At 44.2% G+C, this 16746-nt stretch overlaps 1 protein-coding gene across 12 annotated transcripts in view; it reads left to right on the forward strand.

The window, feature by feature from the left end:
- Positions 1-6281: 6281 nt before the first annotated feature.
- Positions 6282-16746, forward strand: part of ARID1B (AT-rich interaction domain 1B) — a 411191-nt gene continuing 400726 nt past the window's right edge. For 11 of the 12 annotated variants that reach the window (XM_059035981.2, XM_067011074.1, XM_059035980.2 and 8 more), the window contains exon 1: positions 6426-8243. In XM_059035981.2, coding sequence (XP_058891964.1) covers positions 6441-8243 — 1803 coding nt within the window. In that variant the 5' untranslated portion in view covers positions 6426-6440. Of the gene's footprint in view, positions 8244-16746 lie in introns of all 12 variants that reach the window. The other variant, XM_059035978.2, reaches the window with a different exon arrangement.

Genomic DNA, 16746 nt, shown 5'->3' on the forward strand with positions numbered 1-16746 from the left:
TCTGCAGATTCTTAAGTGGTGGACTCCAGTGGTGGACTCTTCAGTGGTGGAATCAGTTCACTTACCTCCATCCCCATGGCCCCTCCTGCCTCCTCCCGGCTCCATCATCTCTCATCTCTCACGTGGACGATGCTCCGTCATGACAGGTAACTGGGAGAGGGTGTACAAAGGGTCTCAAATTCAGGCTTGGTGTGGTTGCCAAGTAAGGTGATTCATACAAGGACTAGACGAAAAGGTGTTCATCCTATTACTTGTTTTTAGACTTGTGATCGATTTAACAGGCCACCGAGCCTGTGGGGCACGGCACTGTGCATTACTCAAACATAAATGAGTCTTAGAGTTATTCTGTGAAAAAACACACTTGTATCACCTTCTATTTTTGAGGCCGAGTATGTTTTAAAGAAACCCGTGAACATGAAAATAGACTCATCTTACGATGCTCTTTTATTATCCCTCAGTATCGCAGAGTACCGGGAGGCGCCCCGCAGGAGCGCGGCCGGCCGGGGCCGGGCGGCGGGAGCCTGGACTCCCGGGACCGGCCCCACGCTCACGCCCACCCGCCCTGGCCCCGCCTCTCTTCCCAGCAGGCCGTGGGGCCCGTGACCACCCAGGGCCCCGGCTCGGCCCCCGGGCTCGGAGGCTGCAGCTACCTCGCGCGGCTCGCGGAGCGCGAGCGCAGCGCGGGGGCCCCTCCTCAGCGGCCGCGGCGGCGCTCCTGCCCCTCTCCTCCCCCAGCCCTGCTGGCCTCCTGCTGTCTGCGACGCTCTTTCCCTTCCTTCCCGGGTTCATTTCTCCTCACTTCTCGGTTGTCAGTCCCAGCCACGTTTCCTCCGGGAAGCCTTCCCTCGGGCCCCGGTCTACGTCAGCTTCTTCGTTTATTTCCCGCATAGAACTCTGGCATCTTTCCTTCCTGAGCATGTTATCTCTGTGCAATTTGACACTTATTAGTGGGATCACTTGATTAATGTCGAGCTGGTAGACGGTGCAGGAAGTTCCTTCCCCCCTCCCCGCCCCCCTCAGTGTAGTGGCCGCAGAGCCTAGCACAGGGCCGGTGCAGAGTTAGGCAGGGCTCGGCAATGATTGGCTGGCTGGCTGGCCGAATGAATGAATGAATGAATGCGGTTGAGCCAAGAAGCTACCTTCTCAGCAGCTCCTTGTGGGTTATGCTTTGGGAGGGAAACCTATATCCCACATGGTCCCTGAGAAAGCAGGTCACAGCACCACAGAGAGATGTACAGCTTGAGAGGAGACGTCTGAGGGTCAGAGAAGGGGCCAGGTATAGGCCCCTGAATTTTAAGTCCTACAGTAACATACTACAATGTGGAAATTTCCTTTAAGTAAGGGAGAGAGAAAAATATTTATGCTTAACCACTTGGGCATTTCTAGAGGAATGCATTGATAAGCAAATTCCCCAATGAAATTATATCTTTGGTATAACAGCAACATATCACCAAGCCCTTTGGCCCTTAGAACAATCGGATGACTGTCAGTAATTTGCCCTTAAAGATGCCTACTGATTCCCTTAATGAATTAGGGACAAAGCAATCAAAGATAAGGAGGGTGAAATAAATATCACGAATGCACTACGTTGATGCACATGAGGTATTGTTTGGAATTTATTGTGCTTGATAAGTAGTTTTATTTTAGAAGGTTATATGTACTATGAGGCAATTAATCACATAGGACAAAGACTCAGAAGGCCTTCAGATAGGTCGCTAAAATCTTTCCATAAAATTGAGGTATTAACTCTCCAAATGATTTCCCTTATATTCTTATTACAAAATGACCTCAAATATGTTTACTTCCCAAGTATTTATTTATGAGGAACTAGAGTGGTGTTATCAATAAAGTGCCTTTATCCAAGCAGCAGGTTCTCAGTGACAGAAGCCATATAGATGAGTATATGTCACGATGTAATCATAGGTGCTCAATAAGTGATTCTGACGATGGCAAAATGAGGACAATCTTGTGAATCAAGTGAAAGAAATGCCATTGAACACACATTTGTCTAAAAGTTATAGAACATTTCTAAGCTAGGCTGTAATAAAAAAGTTTTATTACACATCATTCAAAATGTGGACAGTCCAGTATAAGATACATAGTACAGTGTTCCAAAATGTATTAAGGAAATAAATGTAGTTTATTTCACTGCTGTTACTATGTTTCTAGGGACTTTGGAGACAAATTGTAGTAGCCTAATGGTAAACCTGACTTAGGGTTCTGGAAGTCTAGCCCCAGCACTGGTGGGTTCCCAGCATCATGTCAAAGCCGTGCCAGACTGAGTATTAGGGTGAGGTGCCTGGCTGATGGCAGCCAACAGGGCAGACCTGCAGGGAATGTTATTAGGTGGGGAAGCCTGAACTTACTTCTTTCCTGGCCAGATCCTCCATGACGTTTCAGGGCAGCCCTAAGTATGTTTCAGGTAATAGTTTATCTCCCCTGTTGAGGACAGGACGAAGGTAATATTTATCTTTTTATTCTCAGGGGATGTCACAAAGTAGATTCTAGATAAGTCTGTTGGGAAAAAAAGGTGTAGTTTATCCCTATCTCCATCGAGGTTTATTATCCCCACTATAATATTCTTAGTAAATATAGTAGCGCTATTGTTAGTCAAAGTCCCCAGATTTATTTAAATTTTTTCTTGCCTAGATTTTTTTTGAAATCCTAATTGTTTTGCATCCTAAACTTATGGGCCACTATTAAATTTGCATAGTTGTTTCAAGCCAAATGCTACATCCCGTATCTTGCATTTACTTAGTTATTCACTGCCAACGTCTAAATCAGAGACGTGAAAAGGACAATTGTTTAGTGCTCTTTAAAGTCGCTGACCAAGATTAGTAGGGAAATCCCATTAGCTCCATTCATTGCATTTCTCATAAATCTAAAAGGAAAGCAAGTATCCAAAGCCTTATTCTTTAATAGTTCTTACTTGTAAAAACCTTGACAGGGCTTTATTCTAAATTGCTTCCAAATGATGTAAAGAATACTGAGAAATATGATGGGTAGTGAATCGTGATAGTTTCAGTTATCGAATAAATAACCAGAACAGTAAAAGGGGACTAATCTTAAAGCAAACAGGATGATGGGCTACAATGAGGCAAAAAGAACAGAACCGTAGCATTCTTAAACTACCATCTGGCTCAATCCTCTTTAAGTGGGCAAGTTTGAAGAGCCTTTCATTCACTGCCCTAAAACTTATTCAAAGGGAACTGTATTTGAATATTAATTTTTCATACAGTTAAAAAAAACCTCACCAAACCCAACCCCATTTTTGTAGCCCAAAAGTAATGTTTAACAAAGTAATGGGTGATCCCCTGGCTAAACATGAAGGCACGGGGCAACCTTGGCTGCAGGCGTGGAGAGGCCACTCTGCAGCTTTTGGGCCTTCACTTTCTGGGCTCTTTCGTGGCTAGAGTAACTTATTAAAGTTGTCACCATGGTTTGAAATTTAGGCAAGAGGTGTAAAAATAAAACAATTCGCTAGGAAGAGTACGCGGTGATTTCTAGTATTTTATTTAACATTAAAAAAAAATACAGTAGAATTGCCATATAGGATAATTGAGGCAACTGACACAGTAAAAACCATAATTTATAGTTCAAGTCGTGCTTTTGTGAAATTGTGAACCTATTTCATCACTTTCTAACAGACCCCTGACAATTGTGATTTCATTTAAAGTCCTGGATTTTTAAATGAAACTGTTAAGAGGCTTTTATTTTGTTTTCCCGAGAAGGTGTGTTTGAGAAGCCTACGTTGAATAAATAGGAGCCCACAACTTATCTTCAGCAAGACGCTTTTAAAAAGGTATTTTAGCATTCTCTGTGGTTTAAGAGACAAAACCAAGTGCTGCTGGCTTTGTGTGTTGTGCTTCTCTTACAGACTGCAGTGCCTTCTGTCTGCTTCAGGGTGTGGCATCTGCCATCGGGGAGGAGAAACTGGCATGTGTCGCCTTTTATAGCAGACTGATTTCATTGTGCTGGGGGCCTCTATTTCATAGCATCTTGGCTCCAATCTTCTAGTTGACTTGCTGAAGCAAAAGTAATTAAAAGAGATTTCGACCTACATACCTATTTTTTTTTTAAGTTTCATGATTTTTCTATATGAAAAAAAAAAATTTTTTTTAAAGGGCCAGAGGTGAACTTGGTGACTCATTTTCCCTTTTTAGGATTAGTTGTGAAAATAAGCCACAAAATACGGCTACCCTTGTACAAACTGACTTTGATGTATTTTATCAGTTTGAAAAAATGCATTTTTATGATTATATGTATATATTTAGTTTGACTATAAATGTTTAAAAGCTTACATATGTAATGGATTTTAGAATATATGTATAAACACGTATACACAAAACAGACATATTTATATTTGCATATGAAAAACTTTAAAAATTCAACTTATGTGGTATAATCATATAATTAGTATGTATTTGAATATATAAAGGAAGAAAATCCAGGACAAAGTGTCAAAGAGGCACACTAACAAAGATGTAGTATTCTCTTGGCAAAGACTGATGAATGATTTGGCATGAATTTACCTTACGGTTCTGTTATTCTCTCTTACATATGATGATCTAACTCTTGTTTTCCAGTTGTTTGCAATTTGTTGAATGCAAATTTGTGGTTTCTACACTCTATAATGACCCTTGGGTGTGCACCTGATTCCCTTTCCCCCAGTCACCAGTTTTTCACATCTATCATTTTCTATTTAGTCATGTAACATATTTACACTCGTTCAAGCAAACAAAAATAACCACTGCAGTTGAAATAAACTAAAATAGCCTTTATGGAAAGCTTAAGAATGAGATGATTTTAGAAAGTTACATTCTACCAAAATCATATATATCATTTCAGCTAGCAGGACTTCTTGAAAGCTCTGGTTTCAAGTGCTTTCTCTCCATGAAAACTGAGTCCACACTAGTACACTAGTACAAATGAGCTATTGTTCAGGTTAAGAAGTCCTGCTTTTGAAGATATTCAAGATGTTACCAGGTGACAAATCCACAATAATAAAAACATTTAAAGCATCAAAAAGTGATAGAATAATGGATAGTATTTTTTTAAAAAAACAAAGTGTGAAACGTTTTTGCTTTAGGATTAGATTTGACGGATTTATATCATTATTGATCTTATGTTTATTAAATATAACATGTATTTCTTTTAGTTTTGTTTCACATCACTTAGAAACGAACCCATATCAAGAGGGTTAATCGTGCACATAACCTCTGAAATAGGGGGAAAGGCATCATACAGATTTATGAAGACAAGAGATAAACCTTAGCTATTATGCCGCCAATAGTTAAATTTCCACGTGCAAGTTGTTGGGAGCGTAAGGCACCACGCTACATATTTGAGGACGTTCCCTTCAGAGAGAAGACAGACAAGTGCATTGCAGGAAAAATGCTCCTTTGGGACTACTTCGTGTTTTCATTGATAAGCCTACGTACACACATAAGATGCCTTAAAAAAAAAGTTATATCAACGTTATCTTTGGGCAGGTGCAGTCAATAATAAGCATATATTGAGTACCTGCTGTGTACAGGGCACAGCGCTCCTGGAATGTGCTAACCTTCACGTAAACTCTCCTAATTCTGCAGTTTGAAGTAGTTGTGGGAAATACGCTGATGGCCCGAAATCAAGGGAGAGAGGCTAACATTCTGAAAAATTACATAACTCTTGGGAGAGGCAGTACTTTTGCACAGATTGCCCAAATATTTTCTTTCTCCGCCGGCTCCTCGTAACCTTTGAGGCCAGCGGACAACTTTGTTCCTCAGCCCTTCTCCCTCTTTTGTCTGCTCGTCAGACTCGTTTTCCACCTTTGTATCGGGCCTTTTAGACGTGAAAACAAACACGCGAACGCCCGGTTGGCAAGGAGACGGAGGCACGAGGGGAAAGTGCAGGCTCCAGTTGCCCCACGCCGCCGCCGCCGCGCTCCGAGCGCCTGCGGCGCCGCCCGAGCCCCCGGCCTGGGGCCGCCGGTGCCCGCGAGGGTGCGCCCGGGCGGGCGCAGGGCCCGGCGGGCGGGCGGCGGCGGCGGCGGCGGCGGCCCGGGCCGAGTCCAGTCCGCGTTTTGCGAGTGCGCACGAGTGATCAGAGAGAAGTGGATAATAGTTGCTCAGGCTCGCTCGGCTCCCTCTCATGCCATGCTGGGCCCGATAGGCTCAGTCAGTCGTGTATTTACCCATATCCGGGTTAGAGAGGAAAAGAGAAAAGTTTCATTTAAACCTGAACTAAAAACTTTCACCATGAAATTACACAGCGAGAACAGGCCCAGACCGTAAGGCGTGACTCCCGGTTCGGCTCCGGCGGGGCCTGTGGAGGGGGAGGGAGCTCGCTCGATTCCCGTCGGGGCGTGTGGATGCGCACAGGAGGGGCTGCTGACTAAAAAGTGGGTTTTATTGTCTCCCCCCCCGCCCCCCGCCCGGCCTCGCCACGCCGCGGCGATCATGGCCGCGCGGGCAGCAGCGGCAGCGGCGGCGGCGGCGCGGGCGCGGGCTGGCAGCGGCGAGCAGCGGGCGCCCCCCGGGCCGCGGCCGGCGCCCGGGGCCCGGGACCTGGAGGCGGGGGCGCGCGGCGCGGCGGCGGCGGCACCGGGACCCATGCCGGGGGGCGGCGGCGACGGCAGCGGCCTGAATAACGTGCACCACCACCCCCCGCACCCCCGTCACGAACTGAACATGGCCCATAACGCGAGCGCGGCGGCCACCGCCGCCGCCGCCGCCGCCGCCGCCGCCAGCGCTAACAGCGCCAAGAGCGGCGGCTCCGAGGCGGCTCTCAAGGAGGGTGGAAGCGCCGCCGCGCTGTCCTCCTCCTCCTCCTCCTCCGCGGCGGCGTCCTCCTCTTCCTCCTCGGCGGGCCTGGGCTCGGCCATGGAGACGGGGCTGCTCCCCAACCACAAACTGAAAACCGTTGGCGAAGCCCCCGCCGCACCGCCCCACCAGCAGCACCACCACCACCACCATGCCCACCACCTGCACCACCATGCCCACCACCTCCACCGCCACCACCACGCACTACAACAGCAGCTAAGCCAGTTCCAGCAGCAGCAGCAGCAGCAGCGGCAGCAGCATCCCATTTCCAACAACAGTCTCAGCGGCGCGGGCAGTGGCACGGCTCAGCCCGGTCCCGACATGGAGCAGCCGCAACATGGAGGGGCCAAGGACAGTGCCGGGGGCAGCCAGGCCGACCCCCCGGGCCAGCCTCTGCTGAGCAAGCCGGGCGACGAGGACGACGCGCCGCCCAAGATGGGGGAGCCGGCGGGCGGCCGCTACGAGCAGCCGGGCCTGGGCGCCCTGGGCGCGCAGCAGCAGCCGGTCGCCGTGCCCGGGGGCGGCGGCGGCGTCGGCGGCGGCGGCGGCGGCGGCGGTGGCGGCTGCGGCCCGGCGGCCGTCTCGGAGTTTAATAATTACTATGGCAGTGCTGCCCCAGCTAGCGGCGGCCCCGGCGGCCGCGCTGGGCCTTGCTTTGATCAACATGGCGGACAACAAAGCCCCGGGATGGGGATGATGCACTCCGCCTCAGCTGCCGCCGGAGCCCCCAACAGCATGGACCCCCTGCAGAACTCCCACGAAGGGTACCCCAACAGCCAGTACAACCATTATCCGGGCTACAGCCGGCCCAGCGCGGGCGGCGGCGGCGGTGGAGGAGGAGGAGGAGGAGGAGGAGGCAGCGGAGGAGGAGGAGGAGGAGGAGGAGGAGCAGGAGCGGGAGCTGTGGCGGCGGCGGCCGCGGCGGCGGCGGCAGCAGCAGCAGGAGGCGGCGGCGGCGGCGGCGGCTATGGGGGCTCGTCCTCGGGGTACGGGGTGCTGAGCTCCCCCCGGCAGCAGGGCGGCGGCATGATGATGGGCCCCGGGGGCGGCGGGGCCGCGAGCCTCAGCAAGGCGGCCGCCGGCGCGGCGGCGGGGGGCTTCCAGCGCTTCGCCGGGCAGAACCAGCACCCGTCGGGGGCCACCCCGACCCTCAACCAGCTGCTCACCTCGCCCAGCCCCATGATGAGGAGCTACGGCGGCAGCTACCCGGACTACAGCAGCCCCAGCGCGCCGCCGCCGCCGCCGTCGCAGCCCCAGTCCCAGGCGGCGGCGGCGGCGGGGGCGGCGGCGGGCGGCCAGCAGGCGGCCGCGGGCATGGGCTTGGGCAAGGACATGGGCGCCCAGTACGCCGCTGCCAGCCCGGCCTGGGCGGCCGCGCAACAAAGGAGCCACCCGGCGATGAGCCCCGGCACCCCCGGCCCGACCATGGGCAGATCCCAGGTAACCCCCGCGCCGGCCGGGCCTGCTTCCGCCGCGGCGGCCTCGCCGCGCGCCGCGAGCCCTAGTTTCTTTCTTTCCGCGTACTTTTTCTGCGTCTTCTGCCGCGGGAGGCGGGGGCGAGGCGCCCAAAGCCATTTTAACTCGCGGCTGCCTCCCTCCGAGGCCGGGCGGCGCACAGGGTCGGACTGCGCGGCGCGGGGGCCGGGGCCTGGGGAGGGGGTCTCTCCGAGGCCCGGGACGCGCGCCGCGATTGCCGGTCGCCGGGCACCCGCCTCGCCACCCCGCCCCGGGCGCCAAGCCGCGCGTGCGGGAGTCGGGGCCCGCGCCGCGGGGAAGCCGTGTGGGCGCTGGGGACCGTTCGGGCAGCTCTTTCAACAAAACAGGCGCTCCCGGCCAGTAGGGTCTGGGGAGGAATATTGACCCCCTCGTCTCGGTTAGCGCCAACAATGAGCGAGAACTGGGAAAAGAATGAGGAACTTTGTCCTCCCTCCGGCCACACTGCGTTGCCTTTTAGCTCACAAGGTAAAGGCAGGAAAAATAGGTTAGCTTTGTGGCAGCCTGGTGTGTGTTTCGTAGTTGTGCCTAGCCATTCGGGGATATTCGATGCGGGCTTGGAGTTTGAGCGTTTAGTAGCAGCAGTAGTACCCACGTTTACAACGATGTGGAGCTTAAAAAATCCAAAAATATATCGATCCATTTCTAAGAATAGTCGGGAAATCCATTATTTGGCTTGCAGGCTCCTTGAAAGGAGTCACCTTCAACAGATAGGCTGTGTTAAAGGAACACTTTCCGGTTGAATTGAACTTATTTTGATCGTGGATTAGGCGTACATTTTATTCAGCGAACCCAGCGAAGTAGCAGACCAGTGCAAATTGATCTTTTTGGATCGGATTTATTTGGATTTTTAATTTCCTGTCACCCAAGTCTTGCAGCGTTGTTAGGAAGTGTCCTGCACTCTTGCTGTTTCTTGCTGGTAGGCTGAGCCTAAAGACTTGACTTGATCTCCTTTGCAAGGTTTGGAATTTGAATTGTGGAGGTAAACTGGCTGTAATAGTCTCCAGACAGCTGCCTCTGAGTTGACATCTAATCTGCCATCTGATTGGCTCCCCTCTCACCATTGGGCATTTAGCACTGCTGATGTAAATAGAAGTGCTGAGCAGTACAGTCACAAAAATTCTTGCCACAAATAATAACTGAGCTCTATTACAAGCAGATGTAAGGTTGAATATTATTTAAAGCTTAAATTATTATACATCATAGTTATTAATAAGAGGATTAAATACATAAAAACATTATGCTGGTGTCCAGGATTGGGCATTTACAAAATTCAGCTCTTTGACAGTCTCAGCATGGCCATTCACTTCAATTGTAGGGTGAGGATATGGCAATTGAAAAATAATTAAACCAAGAATTTTACTATTTTTTGGATTTGTTAGAGCTTTTATAAAAGTACCCTTTATGGATTAAACCTTGGAAAAAAATTTGAATTATGTCATCACATGTGGTTTAATGTAAAATTAAAATTTATAGCATTAAAAATGTCAAGATTCTGATATCCAGCAATATCTTTTAGTAGTATTTAATTAGCTTTATGAGAAGATTAAGTCTGTTTCTAGTAAGTTGTGTTTTAACAATTCTGATCGTTTTAAGCTTTTGGTGGATGAGGAGTTTTAGTTAGAATTGACATTATGTTTAAGAAAACATGAAGTGAGGAAACTATATAATAATTTTTGCAGACAGCAGTTAGTTAAAAGGGAAGAAATGGATGCTCTTGCGAAATTTAAAAAGTCATTTTACATTTGCTTCCGCTTGGGAAGCAAATGCCCCAGGAATCTTTTTTTTCCCCCTTGATTATTTTGCTAGGTTAGGTAATGTGAACCTTATTTGAACTGCTCACACAATGTTTTAGGGAAACTATATTACATGCAAGTTGTGCTGGGTATGTTTCTTCCAAATAAGTTTTCTTTCATAGACATTACAATTTTTTAAACTTTCATAGCATTAAAATATGTTAGAAAGGAATAATGGCGGTTGTAATATATATTTTTACTCAGCTCATTTATTTTAGGAAGGTGTATTTTAATAATAACCGTATCTTAGATGAGAGACTTGTCAGAGTGAATGCAGTACTGAATTTAACAGATAATCATGTGAGTCCCAGGCTGAGGACGTTTGTGTCCACTCCTTTCTAATCTTTAGTTAGTGGAATTTTACTTTTAATAATAATGTTTTCCTACTCTTCATAGAAAACTTGGGATTTCAATTTTTATTTTTTGATTTGTACAGGTACAAACATAGAAAAACCTTGTGTAAATAAACCCATGTAATTTTAAAAAGATTTGCTTTGTCAATTTCCTTTTAAAGGGACAGTTTAGAATTCATATCTCTGTAAACTAGAAACCAGGATGATAGAGGCAGATGTAGGTCGGTGTTGCTTTACGGTATTTTTTCGTAATGGAACCGATCATTTTAAGTATTTTGTTTTCTTGGAATGAGAGTGAATCCATTATGTCCTCAGTATGACCCTTGGGAATAGCTTTTTTATTTTTGAGGGGGAAGAAAAATGATGGGCATGTGACCTAGATTCACAGATTTCTTTTAGGTACCTTCCCGTTTAACATGTGGAATGTGTCTCTGTTTTATATTTTTTCTTCTTGGAAGGCTGGTATTATTGAATATTTGTTGTGACAATTATCCTAAGGAACAGTCGTTTGTCCAGAATATTAAATTACTACATAACTATAGGTTATGAAATACTATTAAATTTTCTTGTGGCTTTTAACACATTTAGTTTCATTTTTGATTTTAGGAATGGTTTACATTGGGTGGCAAATGTTTTTGTAATTGAGAACAAAACATATGCGTATACTGTAACGGGAGGGTCTTTTTAAAAAGTGAAATAAGGCATTTTACGATACAGTTTGTTAGTGGGTTTCTGTGAGGTAAAGTATTCAGATAAAGCAATCTCAAAAGAAATACTGAGGTCTGCTCATGTAACTAAGATTTTATGATGTCCACATTTGTGCTGAATTTCATTAATGCTATTTTAACTTTAGTTTTATATAATACAATACAATGTAATTTTAAAAAAGCTTTGTTTACCATTAAAAGAAAAGTGATTAGCTGGCTTACAAAGCAGGAAGTTACAGGCTGGTTCCTGATTACCTTAGAATTTGTATAAGATACATTATAGCACTCCCCACTTTCCCCGCTCAGTGCAATCTTACCCTATGTGATGTTACATCTTGTAAACAAATATTTGTGGCCTAAATTGATACATTTGCCAAGGTATGGTTGGCCAGCTGCTCCATCGTCAGAAGAGGTGGAATTGACAACTGTGTTTCATAGAAAAGGCCAAAACAAAAGACCATAACAAAAATGTCTATAGTTGTCTGATTTTCTGTATTATTTGGAATGAAATTATGCATAGGTTAAAATTGTTTTCATTGGTGGTCTTGATTTCTGTGTACTTACGTTTGGCAATTTGTTGTTTTTTAATGGCAACTACTCTGTAAGACAGCTATCACTTAAATTTACGTTTATATTAACACAAAATCGATGAGTGTATTCCAGGGAGCAGCATATTCTTACCTTGCATCTATGATGAGAAACCCTATTCCCTCGTTTTCCTTTGGTTTTGTTTTTTATCTATATTTAGGAATGAATTTTTGGCAAAGCTTTTCATACTTGTTCCATTTTTCCTATGCCATGTTGTATCAGAAGTATTAGAATTGTGTTGTGGATATGGAAATATTCCAAATCACACTTAAACAATTGTAGTAATGAACAAGCCTCTAAATATCGTTTTCTTGCATTAGAACTAAGAGAGTAACATCTTCACTCTGGTATAAAAATAGTATTAATTCTGGCTTGAGAACTGGTATAAAAAATGTAAGACAATGTAGAGGAAGTCTCTTAATATAAAACTCACTTTTATTAGACATAGACACATTTTAAAGAAAACAGGTGTAATAGAATGTGGTTGAATTTTCGGTTCTATTTCTTATTAACGGACTTTATTACTTTATAATTTGGAGCAGGGTGTATCTAAAACAATGATTTCTGATGTAATAGTAACTTACTTATTTCCCTAGGATAAATACCAGTGTGACAGGCAAACCAAAAAGATGATCATTTCATTTATTTAACCCCATCCTCTCCTAGGAAGAAAGTAGTTTCGTTTAAAGTTTTTGGGGGTTCTATGAAATTTTGCTACTTATGTTGAAAACTGACTTGGAAATGTAAATTTTGGATGTATTGGCATAGGAAAATATATTAGCTTTTTGCCTAGTGTCCTAAATTGAGAGGTTTTTCTTCCTACTCTACAGGAGACTCTACTGCTCAGTTAATGGCTCTGTGTGCTTTGATCCATATTTGAGGAAAAGGAACTAGAATTTCACTTGTGTCCCTTTCATTTTGGGCTGTGTGTAGGTGTATAAATTTGAGTCTTATATTTGTGTTTGAAAGAACTCTTGTGTGTTACTTAAAACAACAGATTTATGGAGGCTCAAAACGAGTATTAATAAAACTCAAATTCCATTAATATTTTTGCAATATTTAGATTTTCAAAATGGATATTACAAAAATTTATGACATTTTACAATCTTCTTTATACTTAAGGACCATATCCATGTCCTAGGCCTTGTTGGAATTGGGTAGATTTTGACCACATGCCTTTTCAGAGGTGTCCTTTCTTTATCAGGAGATTGGTGCAGGTTCTCTGCGGCTATGTAAAGGAGAGTTGCACAGTTGCTGTGTATGCATGCTTGAGGCTGAGGAATCCCAAGTCCTAGTTCCCTGTGGTGTTGGGGGAAACTACCAGGCGAAACTGCTCATCCACCAAGGGTATATTTATGTAGATGTAGAACTGTTACACAGTATTGCTTTTTCCAGTTTGGAGGCTGTTTATGTAAGAGTTAAGTGGCCCTTTTTGGTTTAATTGAGTGGTTGAGTGAACTAATTTTGATCTAAAATCTTGGTATATGTTAGTGACCTTTTCTCTTAGAAATCTGATGAAAAGAAAATGATTTAGGTATAATTACCTAAGTATCATTTATTGTCCACTTATTTTGCCTTATGCCATTGGAATGAATGGAATTGTTGATACATGTATACAATAGTTTTAACAGTTCATGTTAATTGAGTGACTGAGTGAATTTATCAAAGTAAAATATGTGTTTCCACAGTAAATTTTCAACAAATATGTTCTATTTTCAAAGTCTTTAATTTGGAGTAATTCTAAGAAAACTGTTTCCTTAGATTTACTTAATTGAATAGGAAGGATCCAGTAGCCGGTTTTTTTAAAACCACTTCTGAATGGGTCAATGCCAAGGATATTAGAAGGCTACTGAGTTTGACAGGTGAACTAATGATGAAATTGATTTGTCTCTTGAATGATATGTATTGCTAGGAAAGAGACGAAAACCTTAAAATCTTAAGCATGTCTGATTTACCCATAGACTCTCTTATTTTTGGTAGATGGCAGCAGAACCTGGAGTACATCTATCACAGCAAGGCAGTCCTTTTGAATTGAACTAGATTTGGCCTCTTTAACTCCATTCTGTAGGATGCACTTCTCAGTGTCTCCTTGAGCCTTGATGAAAGATGAAACTTGAGACTCGGACCAGAAGTCATTCCTTATTAGGTGACTGGAAGGGAAGCCATATTTGATGAAATCCAGGAGAAAATTCTAGGCCGTGTTTTTTTTTTTTTCTTCTGTATGGGATGCTAAAAAAGTTATATATATATATGTGTGTGTTTTTTTGATTGTGGCAAAATATACATAACATAAAATTTACCAGTTTAGGTGTAAAGCTCAGTGGCGTTAAGTACCTTCACATTGTGTGCAGCCCCTCCATTTCCAGGACATTTTCATCCTCCCAAATTGAAATTTAAAAAAAAAATGTTTTTCTTCCCTTTCTTCATGTCAGAATTTAAAATAGTTATTAACATGTAAGTAAAATAAGCTTATTTTTATAACCATTAATCTTGCCACTTCATAGTTTATGAGTAAATCCTTAGAGGAACACTAATGGTGTTTTTGGTTTGTTTTTAGTTCATTGCTTCCATTTCTAACTTTGGGGTCATCTTCCCAGGTTTTGTCAATTTGGAAATGTGCATTGTGTAGGTTAGTTGCTTCATTGTCAGTTATGTCATTAACAGCTGAAAAGCAGCTTTTTGAAGGCTTTCTGTTTAAAGGTTTGAGGTACTTTGTTGAGAGAAGTCTGAGACTTTGTTAAATAGTAGGAAATGGAAATGAACTGTTAGCATGATCATTTTCCCCTTATTTCTCATCTTTTGCATTTTTAGCCTCTTTAAAAAATTATTGGTTTTATCTTTCTACTATTAGTGGAAATCAATTGTAATGATAATTTTTTAAAAAAGTGTATTTTAAGTTTTGGGGCATCTCACCCTGCCAACCCAGAGCAAACAACCAATCCGCGTGATGCTGTGTCCTTTTTCATAGTGTTCTGTGCCCCAAATTTATGCTTCCCCCCTCATGTTTTTAATTTGTAGCCCTCTGCAAAAATTCTTTGCAGGTGGAAAAATTCCTAAATTAAGATGATTGGTCTCTTAATTAAATTTTCAAGGCAGCTGCAGAGGGATACTTCTTGGAATCTGGTTAGTCTTTCTTGTGAACAGGCTTTTTGTGTGTAAAATATTGGCATCCTATTTTAGTTACTATTGATGCTGATAGGCAGTCACATCTTTATATGACCAGTTATGTCCTTTAATACCAGATTCCATAGAGGGCACAGAGAAAATGAACTGTGATTTAAGAGCTTGTGCCGGGAAGCAACAATTACTTCTTAAGGTGTAAACCTTTAGCATTTGTGTATGCTGTGAGGTGTATGTTAGGCAAATATCTACTCCAGACTATCAGTTGGCAAATATTTATTGAGCACCCATTTTCTTAATCAGCCGTGTGCCAGACCCAGATGATAGCCAGGGCGTGGGGATCGTTGCTGCTCCCGTGTGCAGTTCAGGCCAGAGACATCCTGCCAAAGGCTACTCTCCCGGTACCTGGGCTTGGTATTTTTGGCATGGTCGTTGACTCAGAGCTGGCTCATTTCAACAAAGTGCAAACAGCAACCATGTGGGTCAGCAGTCTTCTTGGGTAGGGGAGTAGATTTTGGCAAAACAAATAATTGTGGATTGTTGTGATATAGTTGAGGTGAGCTAGTGACTCTCCCGTTGCTACCAATCAATTGCTGGCTTGGTGCCAGAGCAAAATAGAGATCTACTACAGAAAATGATAACTAAAAGAAGGAAAATATGATCTCTCCGAAATTTATGTAGAGTGGTTCTTTTTCTTTTTCTCAGTTTTCTACATTATACAGGCTCTTGGGAAAAAAGTTAAAACAGTCTGCTCAGATTTAGGAAGATACTTAGATTGCTAGAGTATTTTTGGTAACTGTTTAAATAATGTATGCTGGCTGAGGAGTAAATTCAGCTACTGCTTCTGGGTCCTGAAATAAACCTTTCAGAAAGCAAGGCATTGGTGATTAGTGGAGGATGTTCCAGAATTCTTAGTATCTCCTGTTTCTTTTTGTGATGAGTATCTGAGAAATGAAACCACTCACCATACTTCATAGTCTAATTTTGAAATGCTTGGTAATTCTAGAATTTGTCTAGAATTTGGCATATAATTTCTGAAATTTTAAGAAGCAAATTTTAAGATTCAGTGACCACGTATTTATATATACAAGCTGTAAACCCATTTTACTATCCTTCAGCATATCTGCTTCCTGTTTGCATTTTTAATAATAAGTTTACTTTACCGAATGAATTATAACTGACCTTGGGAATAGAAATGTAAAACATTGCTACTGCTGAGTAGGTATCTTTCTGAAGAAGCAGACGAATCCCTAAGGGAGCTGACATGCTCGTTGTATATTAGTTTATTTCTGTGGCTGTGAGGATTTATGAGAGAATATGAGTATATATTGCCAGGTACCCTGATGTAAGGGAAAGACTGGGGGCCTGGAGTCGGGCAGACCTTTTGATTGATTTGTCGGCTTCAGTGCTCTTTTCTCTGAGATCTGGCAGGGGCTCAGCTTTCTTATCTGTACTGTGGCCTGCTGGGCGGGGTTGTCACTGAGGTCGTCTCTGTAAATCCTGTAGCATCCTTACGTGGCACCTCTTTCCCCACCTGTCTATCCACTGGTGCAGTGAAGCGGGCCTGGGTTCTCGTCCTCTGCCTGGCCCTGCTGCGCTCCAGGGTGTGGTTGAGGACCAGTCCCTGCCTCCATCAGAGAGTGACCCCTGCTCCCTCCCAGCTGCAGAATTCTGTGCAGATTTGAACTTAAAAGAAAATATACTGCCTAATCAGTTATGCACCACTGAGTATCTTATTAAACTACACTAGATCCCAGACATGTTCAGAGAATATCAACTGAGACCTGTGCAGATGTATAGATTTTTGTGAATTCCTCTGTAATTTCCCTCAGAAATGTAGTTGTGTACTGATTGGGACTCTTGTAAACAGTTACATGCATTGGTT

Source organism: Kogia breviceps, chromosome 13 (assembly GCF_026419965.1).
Source record: "Kogia breviceps isolate mKogBre1 chromosome 13, mKogBre1 haplotype 1, whole genome shotgun sequence".
NCBI classification, from domain to species: domain Eukaryota; kingdom Metazoa; phylum Chordata; class Mammalia; order Artiodactyla; family Physeteridae; genus Kogia; species Kogia breviceps.